At 46.1% G+C, this 12195-nt stretch overlaps 1 protein-coding gene across 19 annotated transcripts in view; it reads right to left on the bottom strand.

Annotated features, from left to right (window-relative positions):
• Positions 1 to 12195, bottom strand: part of EXD3 (exonuclease 3'-5' domain containing 3) — a 305064-nt gene that overhangs the window by 181514 nt on the left and 111355 nt on the right. For all 19 annotated transcript variants that reach the window (XM_074609092.1, XM_074609080.1, XM_074609089.1 and 16 more), the window contains 3 exons: positions 6826 to 6879; positions 6082 to 6221; positions 5052 to 5152 (listed from right to left, as the gene is read on the bottom strand). In XM_074609092.1, coding sequence (XP_074465193.1) covers positions 5052 to 5152; positions 6082 to 6221; positions 6826 to 6879 — 295 coding nt within the window. The remainder of the gene's footprint in view (positions 1 to 5051; positions 5153 to 6081; positions 6222 to 6825; positions 6880 to 12195) is intronic.

Below are 12195 nucleotides of genomic sequence, written 5' to 3' on the forward strand. Positions count from 1 at the left end.
GTGTATATTAGAAATAACAGGAGGAGGTCCTTTGGCTTCGGGGCAGGAGGGTGACACAAGGCAGCCTTTGCCGAGTCTTTGCCAGACCTTTCCCCGGCAGTTTCAGGAGCACCTACACCTGGTATTTGCAGAGATCAAAGCGCTTCAGGGCAGAGCGACGACTTACTCCAGGTCAAACGCCCAGCTGAGCGAACAGGAGTCTGAACTCAGGTCTCCTGAGACAAAACCAATGTCTTGGTTGGTCAGAGCAAAAGATAACGTGCTAACCTTTTCGGAACAGGTACCATCCTTCTACTCAGTGTTTGTACAATGGGGTTTGGGGATCATGACTGGGTTGTGGAGCACTAGTGGAATACAAATGGTATAATACTATGAAAGCACCTCTTTGTGCGTGCGTTAGCTCTTAACCTGGCAGTTGCACCACAGCAGTGCTTCATCTGAACTACGTTCCACATCTGGGACTGACTCAGAAGCAAAAAATCCAGTCTGCTCTCAGCTGTTAGCAGAGAGTTAATGGCTATTAGCAACACAGAGGAAGTAAAAATGAAATGTGTTTGTCACGCAGGGTACGAAACCCGCAATACACACTTACTTCATTCGTGTAACATTGGTAAGATCGGTCTACTGGGGACATGGTGCAATATATTTTTAGGTGTGGCGCGTGGCTCCCACTCCCGGGTGATACGCGATGCCTCCTGAGCTGGGATGTGGACCCAGCCCTCTCTTCACGCTGCCCTGAGAGCTTGACTTCCATTCACAATGAGCCTCCTTCACCCTGTCCTGGCAGAACAGAAGGTCTCTGACAAAGCAGACTTTGTTTGGGGACAAATTAAAGGAGCCTTTTTTAAATAAAATCGAGGTACCTGAAATGCTAGAGGCTTTTACCTTGGTAATGCTAAGGATTGCCGGGGAATCTGACGAGGAGCAAGCTGTGCATTAGTCTCTCAGTGTATCATGAGATTAATCCCTAAATGCGAGTTAGCAGAGGGTAGGGCCGGACTCAAGAAAACCTCTTTTTCTTGTAGCCTTAAAGATGCATTAGTGTCTCTCATAAAATGCTCTGTGTGCTACAGATCAGGCTCAGTGGTCCTCAGAAAGGGAGGTGAAACAGCAGAAGCCCCCGACTACCCCCAGTCCCCTGAGCTACCTGCTAGCCTTGCTGCCTGGAGCACTAGCCCACTGGAGGAAGAACAGAGAGCGCAGCACAAGGGTTTCAATCTACGCCGCGGTCTTTAGACACCTGTCTGGATATCACGAATCCATGCTCAGAACTGCAAGAGTGGTGTCAGCTTTTCCAACGAACAGCTCGGAGCTGCTGGCCAGCTCGTCTTGGTCTAGAGCAGATCACACGCCACTGCCTGCGCTTCAGTAGACAAAGACGTAGCTGAGAAGGAAAGGGCCCCCACAAGGACCCCGGCATGTTCCATCTCCTTCTCCTTCAGCGCCTTGACTGCAGCCACTGCAGCCTCAGGAACGGATGGCTCCTGTCTTCTGATGTCCTAGAGGTCCTGCTCAGTCACAGCACTATGTAGAGATGCGCTGGTATTTAACACGAGAGCTAAAAGACCTCTGAAGGAAAATCACCACGGAAGTAGGGGGAAACAACCCTTGTAACGCAAATGTAAAGGAAAGGAATAACCTTCTGCTCCATTTTAGGGAGGAAAAGGTAAAAACAATTTGAAATTTCCTCCTTCCAAAGGCATTCTTGTAGAGCTTAACAGTCACCCCTGTCTCTCTAACACAGCATCTTTTGGAAGTGCCTCCTGTAGCCTCCCTGGGGTCCCCGCTGGAGCCCTCCCTGCCGACCACGCTGCCGTGTCCTCGCAGCTCCGCAGACCTGGGGGGTTTGAGGACAGCTGGGACTTACCTGAGCAGACGCAGGGAGCGCTGAGCAGCCCTCGCCTGCCCTCTGCTGCCCCAGCACTGACGGAGTGGCAACGCTTAGCTCACAAATCAGTTCTGGCGCTTAATCAGCAGGATTCACGCAAAATTGACATTCAAGGTTAAGCCAAAAGGAAACCCTCGTGGTCAAATGAAGAGAAACATTTCTCGTAGTTTATGCTAAAGAAACTTTTTAAAGACTACGGCAAAAACATGTTCACAGTATTCAAAACTTAAGATGCTCAGCTAATTTATTACACTGCTACAGGACAATCACAACTTTTAACTGTGCATTCAGTCACCACCTCTTTTCTATCAGCGCCACTCTTACCTGCTTTATTCTCATATAGGCGCTAAGGCCCAATAGATGAGGACAGTTATACTTTTCAGAGTGCTGTCATTTCTACCTTATATTCAGCGAACTTTGAATGAAAAATGCCACTGAACTCTCTGCGGTTTACTGGCTGTGCAAAAACACAACTGAAAATAGACTCAACCATTTCAAAGCCAGGTATGGCCTGTTCCCTCATCTCTGAGAACTGTTTTGACGGAAACTTGCATCTGTAAACCTAAGTCAATCTCACAGGGTCTCCAAAGACTATTAAGTAATTAGCCTGCAAAAGCTACAGGCTCGTTAAACCAGAGCATACTGACCCACGTGTGAGAAAAGACTCTATAAAACTTGATTTCCTCAATCACGTACCATTTCTGCCCAACTTCTTCCTTCCTCAATAAAGCTAATTAAATGGAATCCACACATAGTTCACTGGGACACCTTTGAGACTCAGCAGAAAATCTTCCACTTACTGTTTTGTGTGTTAACAGGAATACTGGAATACCGTCTGGAAAAAGAAGAGGTGGACTAATCTAAGCATCCAAGATGATGGCTTTCCCCGTTCCTCCCCCGCCCCACCAAGAGATTCCAGATCTTTTTTATACTGGGCACCTCCTATCTGGATCTGAAATTTAAGACTCTCAGTTCCAAGGAGTGTTTAAAATCTTAATGGCTGACCAACACCTAAGTTTTGCTTCGCAGTCAGTGAAATCTCCTGCGAGTGGAGAAGAGCGAGCTCGGGTGGTGAAATACGAAAGCAGATTGGGGACTGCCAGAACTGAGTCACACACAAGTTTGCCTTCTCATAGCAAGAAACCCCCGTCCTCCTCCAGCCTTTCTCACCGAAAGCCACTTCCCTCTTCAGCTGCTGCTCTCAGCCTCTCTCAGCGAGTAGGAGTCATGAGCGAAGAGGAGACGGAAAGCGGCAGAAGACTGGGACATCAAACAAGCCCACGATCAGGTCAGGTAGCAAGAAGTGTGAGTTTTACCTCACTGCTAGCTGCTGGTGGAGCTGCTCAGAACAACAGAAATGAGGGGGTTTTAGCCCGTGTATTTTTACCTAGCCTGCTTCCATTTTGTACACTCACAGTCAGATTTACTTCCACTAAAGAACGGAGAAAGAGCATCCAGAAATTCAGAGGATGGGAGGGGAGAGAGGTGGGAAGAATAAGAAAGCCATGTTATTCCAGCTGCCACCATTTCCCAGTTCAGTTCAGGCAGGGCCAGAACTAAGGCAGAAATTCCCCTGTAGGGCTTCCAGCCCCTTCCAAAGCATTGCAAAGGAGACTAAGACGGCCACGGTTTAGCAAAGTGTGAAGTCCTGCTCTGAATTACATGTGATGTTACACGAAAAATAAACACACACTTTCATATATGGGATGATGAGAGTCATCCAACACTGGCTTTAGCTGCCCCAAATCTGGCGTCTTTCTAAATCGGTGGCCCACATCCCCTCTCCCATCGACAGAGGTGGACAGCCCTCCCCAGCAAGTGACTTATCCTGCACTGTAGACACTGCAGTTTGCACGGGATAAATCACTCTCTGGAAGCGTAGGCAGGAAAGGGATCTGTATCTACCTCAAGGAACCTCCTCACCACATGTTGCAGAGCACTAGCAAGATTTGGACGTTATTATTGGCAGCTGCAACACCTGGGACGCCATCAGCGGGCTGAGGCACAGTGCCATCCCACAGAGAGCACCCGACATCAACAGCTACATGCTCCTTTCCTAGATTATTTTTTTAAAAATCCCTCAGGATTTTGCACGTGAAGAGTTACATCGTTTCAGCTCTACCATTAATACAATACCCTTGGTGGATCTTTCATAAGGAAAGGGGAACAACTCAATTCTCTTCACAGATCATGACAGACAATACAGCCTACTGAATGACCAACCTTGGAAAGGAGGAAAAATTACAGGAGACTAGTAAACTCCTGGGAAGGTTTTAGATTTTAAACAGATCACCCCCCATATGTCTCAGCTTTCACACCAACGTGCTAAGTTTAATTATATTCACTTACCCTCCAATGAGGTTTTATAAGGATTATCACATTAACTTTTGAACAGCAGTCTGAAGATGTGAAGATTATATGCAACGTAGTGTTGCTGCCAGGTGTAATAAGCCCACAATTTGTGGTTAGAAAACACTTTTCAGTCCAAGAAAAGAGAATTGCCTATCTTGGGCTGATGATGGAAAGCTTTGCAGGGTAACACCTAACGGTGAACCTAAACGTGTCTGACGCAAGGTCCCAACGAGAAGGAAAAAAGATCAACAGTCACCGCTAACAACCAAAGCAAAACAAATTAGATTTCATTAGATAACTGGTAGTGAAGCCAGTGATGAAAAACAGTGATGAAAAATGTGTTACTTCTCTTGGAAGGCTGCAAGAGTCTTAAAATTCTCTACCACCAACCCCAGTTTATGCAAAGAATACAAAGGGCTGTGCCCAAGGGTTATCTCTTCCCAGCTGATGGACCCATAACTCTAGAAAACAGATCCCCAGATGAATAATGACTTGCCTCTTATGTGAGTGGAATGGAGTCATAACTCAAAGCTGACCATCATGTGTTTATGTAGAGCCATTCTGAGGTCAGGATTTATTTCATATCGTGGAAGAAGCAGTCTATTAGTCACAAGCACTTCATTCTTTGACAGAACAAAGTGATAATTCCCATAACTTACCAGCTTTGTTTTTCAATACCATTAATTAAACCCTGAAACTTCCCATGATAAATTGCAGCAGAGATTCCTTGCTGAACATGGAAGAAGACAAATTGACTTCATCTGTTCTTTATTGGTGAGATAACTCCACAATATGTTGCAATATCACATACCTGGATCTACGTTAAATCGGTCGAGGAGTCTGAAGACCAGCTTGTTTAGCATTTTGCGGTTAAATTTATCTGGTTTGTACCTGGACAGGCCTTGATACTGTCTGTAAGCAAATAAACAAAATCAGAAAGAACATCTGTGTAATCGCCCGAAGTATGTTTCCCACATAGCAGCTATTTAACAGTTGCGGCATGAGGGTTTGTGAGGCATTGGTAAGAACAGTCCCCTGCCTTGCCCGAATGACAGCAAAGAGCCATCAATACAACCCCACAAACTTCCCTGTCAATGACTGCAGCAAGTCCAGAGGCTTATTTTAAAGAAAGAGAAAGCCAGCCACCCCTCTGACTGCTCTGAGCAGCAGGATGTGGTGGGAGGTGTCCCTGCCCATGGCAGGGGGGTTGGACATGATGATCTCTGAAGGTCCCTTCCGACCCAAACCACCCTATGGTTCCATGGTTCTATGCCTTCAGAACTAAGACTGCAACTATGGCATCTACACCCTGCGTCTGACTGTACGGTTGGCTTTGTGACTGACAGGAGCTATTCTAGTGAGAGGCAATTTATAAATTAAAACACACACGACTATTTCATGAGCGCATGAAGGTTAACCACTTGCATCTCTTGTTTTTCTGCCACTTCATCACAGTATTATCTTCCTGCAAAACCTGCACAACCGATACTGAAATTCACTCTTGTCTGCAGCAAAGCACGAGACTCTGATTGCTACTACCTCCCAGAGGAAGCTTTGATATTGTTGTACTGCCGAGATCTACTGCACAGGTTTCATTTTGCACTCCTGGCTCCTGGCAGGAACCGAGCATCTGTCAATAGGAACGATACCTCTGTGTCGTGGGCTGAGGTGTTTGGGAAGACTCTGGCACAGACACCAGAATTTCCCCTTTCTCAGCTGAAAAGTAAATGCATTGCACTCCATTATGCTGAGAAATTATCGTAGATAGACAACCAGAGAACATACTGTCCTCTGACAGCAAGTTGGCCCCAGCTATCTGGAAAGTAAACAAGCGTTTCTACCTTGTGATGTTGCTGATATTAAAACCAGGTTCACACCATGTGTCCAGGATCTGCAAGAGCTTGCTCTGGAGCTCAGGATATTCTCCCACATAATCTTCCACCAAGTTAGTTTTATCTTGGAGCAGTAGCGGTGTACACATCTAGGAGAAGAAATTACATTTAAAGCCCCGTGCCCTGCCTCTGATCCTCATGTTCCGCAGGCTGAGCGCTGCAGCAGACAGAAGGCACACAAGAGGTTGGGGACGTTGCAGACTGAGATCTGGCAGAGGGCTGTCCCCACTCCCTGCCGCTCGGACACGGCGAGCAAGTCACAAACCCCCTGCTTGATCGACCAGAGCTGCTTAAAAGAGTGATGTGACATTTTCAACACAAATATTAGCCAACACAAATATTTGCCACCACAAACGACGTGACGTTTTCAACACAAATATTAGCAGAGCTTCAAAATAGCAAAAGCGCTAAAACGCCATCATAGTGATAACCATTTGTCAAGAACACAGCTAGAATTTTTTATAACAATGGCTGCGGTTAGGAAAACGGTCCAGTAAGCTGTAACGGGGTCTAACAAAATACACCCTGTCGCTTCCCTAGAGGTAAAGGCACATCGGCAATGCAGCAGTTACTTCTGGGGAACAAAGTAAAGCCTCAAGTGAAAGGCAGCGCAACGTGGAGGGCCTTGATGGATCTCCAGCTAAACAAAAGGTGGATCTGATGACAGAGAAGCCTGCAGAGGAAATGACTCACCTTCTCCACATCTTGATCTGGCTGTAATTTTAGCTTAATACTCAGCATGGCTGCCTAGAAAATACAAAATACGTCATGTATTTAGGAGAAGAATGACACAGTGGATAAATGGACGTTATTCCAAAGCAAAGTATATATGCTATTACACGAATTTTTAATGTGTTAATTATTTCTGTTCAATTTTCAAGTACAAATCATATAAACATTTGGCCCTGTGCATTCCACTTAGAAACGTACAGAACGCTCCTGGCAGAGATGCATATTCTGAGCAGCAGCATACCCTGGAGCAAAAATTAAAGATCGAGCTGTCTGGCAGAAAGAGAGAGAGAAAGTAATGTGCTTGGACAAAATCAGCTAAGATGGATTTTTCTATCAATATAATTGTAAAAATCACCTGACCCACCACACCTTTTCTCATGTAACTTTATCCATCTGGCTGTGTCTTTTAAATTTTGTAAAATAGTTGCGTTTGGTGAAAGCAGCTCCAGATTTAAAAGACTCTGAAATCGAGCAGTCTTACTTTTTATTATTTCTGCGTAGCTCCACACCCCTGAAAGCGCTACGGTTCACCACAATCGGAAAGACGGCAAGAACTGTATTCTTTCCCTTTTGTGGTACCCACAAATCTTTGATAAGCCAAGACCTGCCACGGTCACAAATTAACTCCAAATCGGTATCTTCTGGAGATGAGGAAACCCCGCTACGGCGAACTGTGGTGACTCAGACTGCCAGCAGAACTGGTCCAGCCGCTGCCTATCCTGTCCCAGCTGGGTGATTACAGCAACGTATCAACATCTAACTGTGCACTGCTCGGGAGGCATATAAATTAATTTGGATTTTAAGCAGTTAATAGTGTCTAATTTCTGTAGTGTGTGGGAATACTTGGATCTCAAATACAGAATAAGCATATAATGGCTTTCTTTAATATAGTGTATTGTTCCAGTAAATAGAGTAATAAGAGCAAGGAGCCTTCCAGCGCGTTAGTACTGATGAAGTTGTGAACTAGGTAACGAGGATGCTTTACATGAAGCGTCCTTCTAATTACTTTGCAAAGTTAGGCTGTGTTTACCCAAATGGTTGTACACAGCCTTTGATAACACGACTTCTCTGACCCTCCTGCAGCATCCACGGAACGCTGAACAACAGGACGGGGTACGGAAGCAGCTGAGTTCACAAGTGCCTGTTTATTCAGATGAGGATAAAACCAGTATGTTTGGGCTTAGAGGAAAAGCTCTTCTCTTCAGCAGGTTTCTCTGCTATCTGTGATTGATTTTGCTTTGAGAGAAAGATCACGAAAATGATGGATTTATTTGTCAAAATCGTTGCATTTTAGCACTGTGTTATTTGTTAGAGTATAGAAACAAATATAATACAGTAAAAAACGTCCATTCCCCCCAAGCAAACGCAAACCTCCTCATTACGCTTCTACCTGCATGAAACCTTTACAGAAAAGTTTAACCAGCAAAATAACCTAAGCGGGGGTAGGAGCACACCTTGAAACACATTTTCTGTGTTATCACCCAGCAGTCCAGTGACACCTCAGTTTAACTCATCGCTGGAGGCACACGTTGCGCAGACCCAGGCAAGCGACGCAGACCGAACTCACGGCTCACCCGAGCACCGCCGACAGCAGGAGCCGTGGGTTACGGCACCTTCGGGGAAATTCAGGCATGTATTTCATCTCCTGCATCACAGACCGACTGCTCAAAAGCAGGCAGCCAGCACGCACCGCACACGTTCAATCGTTCCATCTTGCTGTCCGCAACGAACGGAGATGCCCAGTTAACAGTGGGAAAACATGGTTTTTTTCCTGTTTGTTTTAGGTTTGGGGTTTTATTGAGGGGGGTGTTGGGGATTTTGTTTGTTTGTTTGTTTGTTTGAACACAAAAGGAACACTGGGTCACTGACAGTCCGGCTTCATCCCCAAACCAGAAACCAACAGAAGAGCTTTTAGTGACTAAAGCAGGAACCAACATCAACGCAGTGTCTGTATGCCACAGACCAGATACTGAGCAGAAAGGCACAGCAGCATCTCTCAGCCCAGCTAAATCTTCAACCAAATCTCTCACTCCAGGCTTTATAACTACTCCCCCCATTTAGAGGCTGATACGCTGCTCTGCTCCACAAGCCACCGGTACCTTTTCTCTCAAATTATCAAATTAACATCACAAAGTTCAAGCTGAGTGATTACTCTCAACTTGTACACGACTTGAAGGTTGCTACTTCTGTTCTGGACCTGAAGAAGGGTTTTGGGTCTCCAAAGCTTTGGCATCTGCTTTTACTTTCCTCCCAGCCATCTCAGTCTGCTGAATAAAAAAAAAAAAAAGCCAAACCAAAAAACCTCCAACCTGCAACTCTCAAGATCTTGTTTCACCCTTTGATCTCATTAGTATCTTTTTATTAAACAAGCAATCCGTTAGTTTAAACATGCAAGCACACAATGGTTTCCCTAATAGCTTTTTAACGTTCACATGCATGTTCAGCTGAACCTAATTGCAGAACTGTTATCTAAATGGCATAGTTTTATCTCCATCTCTATTAACCGTACAGGTGACTTAATCAGATGAACATGCGCCGCGTCAGGTTAGCTTTTCCTCTTTTACTAGATGTGTATTCTACTCTGTACCAAAGAGTCTAGAGCAACGAATACTCGTTCAGCCAAAGCGTGGAGAGACGTCACCTTCCAACCCCAGCGGTGGCAGACCCGGCTCCCACCACCGCCGCCGCTGGTCAGAGGACCGCTGTCCTGCCATGGACGCTCACCCGCTTCAAGCAAACCACACAAGGTGGTTTTTAACAGCATTTTCCCATCACCCGGCTAAAGTAGGGGATGGAGCAGTCAGGCGGATTGTGCTGCTGGCGGGAACCTCCCACGGCGGGGAACCCCGGGGCAGGAGCCTCGTCCGTGCACAAAGCTCAACGTGGCAGCAGACGCATGGCCTGGGCCCTAGGAGCAAACAAGGAGGCTGGATGGCAGGGTGTAGTTACACGGGCTGGCTGGCTGGATAGCAAGGACAACTTAGATAAAATCAGCGTGTTTACAATAGGAATAATAAGAGAAGAGATATGAGTAACTGTAATAAAGATGAAAGTGTCTGGCAGCTGTGTCTGTGGTCTTGACTTAGAGCTATTTTAAGATTTTGTTTTGTTATTATCATGTTTTGAATTGTTTCACTCCACAAACAAGTTTTGTGTAGAAAGACCCTATTTTTAACAGTCTGTTTATAGATGATAAGATCTCCAGAAAAGCAACACCTCACTCTCAGACTCATTTTGTAGTTAGAAAACAAACATTCTAATTAGGCAGACGGCATGCTGTAACCAAAACGGTGCGAATCCCCCTCCCCACCCAAGAAACACTTGCATTTCCCCATATGCAGAGCTGCACCCTCCAAGCTGTGCTGGAAGACTGGCCAGCGTAGCTGGGAGCTAGCAATTAACGTTAATCCAACTGCAGATGCTCTGACTCAGGTCGGATCAGCAGGGCAACGGAAATCCTAAACAGCCGATGTCTCCCCCACATCACCAGCTGATCGATGAGCGAGACCCCTTAGCTATTAGGCAGGAATATGGAAAAGCTCTGGTGAACGCTAAGATATCGTCAGCTTAACAGGGTCTACCCACCCTCCCTCATGTAAAGAGAACACTTTATAGTCCTGACTGCTGGTACTAGTAGCCTTTTCTCAAAAATACACTTAATACATAGAGAGTTCCTCGCATGTAATCTAATAACAGCAAAGAATTAGCATTATTGCTACCCATAAAAGTGTTTCATAGAATCACAGAATCACAGAATGGTTCAGGTTGGAAGGGACTTTAAAGATCATCCAGTGCCACCCCCTGCCCTGGGCAGGGACACCTCCCACCAGCCCAGGTTGCTCCAAGCCCCGTCCAACCTGGCCTTGAACCCCTCCAGGGATGGGGCAGCCACAGCTTCTCTGGGCAACCTGGGCCAGGGGCTCAGCGCCCTCACAGCCAAGAATTTCTTCCTCAGATCTCATCTCAATCTCCCCTCTTCCAGTTTGGAACTGTTACCCCGTGTCCTATCATCACACTCCCTGATCCAGAGTCCCTCCCCATCCTTCCTGTAGGTCCCCTTTAGGGACTGGAAGGGGCTGGAAGGTCTCCCCGGAGCCTTCTCTTCTCCAGGCTGAACCCCCCCAGCTCTCTCAGCCTGTCCTCACAGCAGAGGGGCTCCAACCCTTTGACCATCTTTGTGGCCTCCTCTGGCCCCGCTCCAACAGGTCCATGTCCTTCTTGTGCTGAGGGCTCCAGAGCTGGACACAGCACTCCAGGTGGGGTCTCACCAGAGCAGAGCAGAGGGGCAGAATCACCTCCCTCGACTAAAACCCTCCTGCCCCAGATCATAACAGAAATATGGGAAAGGTTGGTTCCTCTCTTGCCTTGCTTCCCCCAAGAGGATACAGGACAGGTACATGATGAAACCACTGCTTAGTTCAGAAGAAAAGGTGACCCACTGCCTGACTCAAATCCCATCAAAGTTTGTGAGTCTTCTGATTGTCCTTTGGGTCATTCTTTGATTTAATCATGGTGAAAGCAAAAATCATATTTAGACAGTTCGTAATAATTTTGTTTCCCAAGGCTAAAAACTTAAACGTATGGCAAAGGAGGGCTGGATGAGGATAAGGAAGAATTCAAAGCTGGGCAATACTACATTAAATATATCTAAAATGCTCGTAGGTGCGTTGACCATATGATGGGGGAAGTTACCCAAACCTGACGCACGCAGGTCAAGCCATGAGCACCAGACCACTCTCCTGGTCATGCGATTGCAAAAACAAGAGTATTGGGAAAATGGTGACTGTTTTGAAGTGAAACACAAGCCCAGAGCACCCTGCACCAATACCTGATCCTCTCTACTTGTTTTGAGTGCAATTGGCTGCGTCTCATCTAAAAATGACTTTTCTTTCCATATACAGTACGAAGTGCAGGAAGCCACACAAGATCTTATCTCCAAGGGCTTGTGCACTTGGGTGGTGTCTACACTGACAATTTAGGCAATTTTCCCACGGTGGGGTTAGCATGAGAGGAATAACCTTTTGCTGGTAGCACTGCTTGGAGTGATGATGCAGGACAGACACAAACGGTTTCTGATGACTCCTGCATTACTTAGCTCTGCTGCAAGCAAGTTGGGGCAACACAAACTGAAATATGCCTGTGCTTGACTTAGTGTAGTATTTCTGAACCAACGGCGAAAGAATTTCTGAAAACCCATAGAACAAACCAAACAACAGAATGAGACTTTGCAGAGGAGGATCCAACGTCAACTTTAAGAAAATCACAGTGATCAAAGCCTGGATTCATAATAATGGTAGAAATAATTGAGTAAAAGGCACACCACATATTAAT

Source organism: Larus michahellis, chromosome 15 (assembly GCF_964199755.1).
Source record: "Larus michahellis chromosome 15, bLarMic1.1, whole genome shotgun sequence".
NCBI classification, from domain to species: domain Eukaryota; kingdom Metazoa; phylum Chordata; class Aves; order Charadriiformes; family Laridae; genus Larus; species Larus michahellis.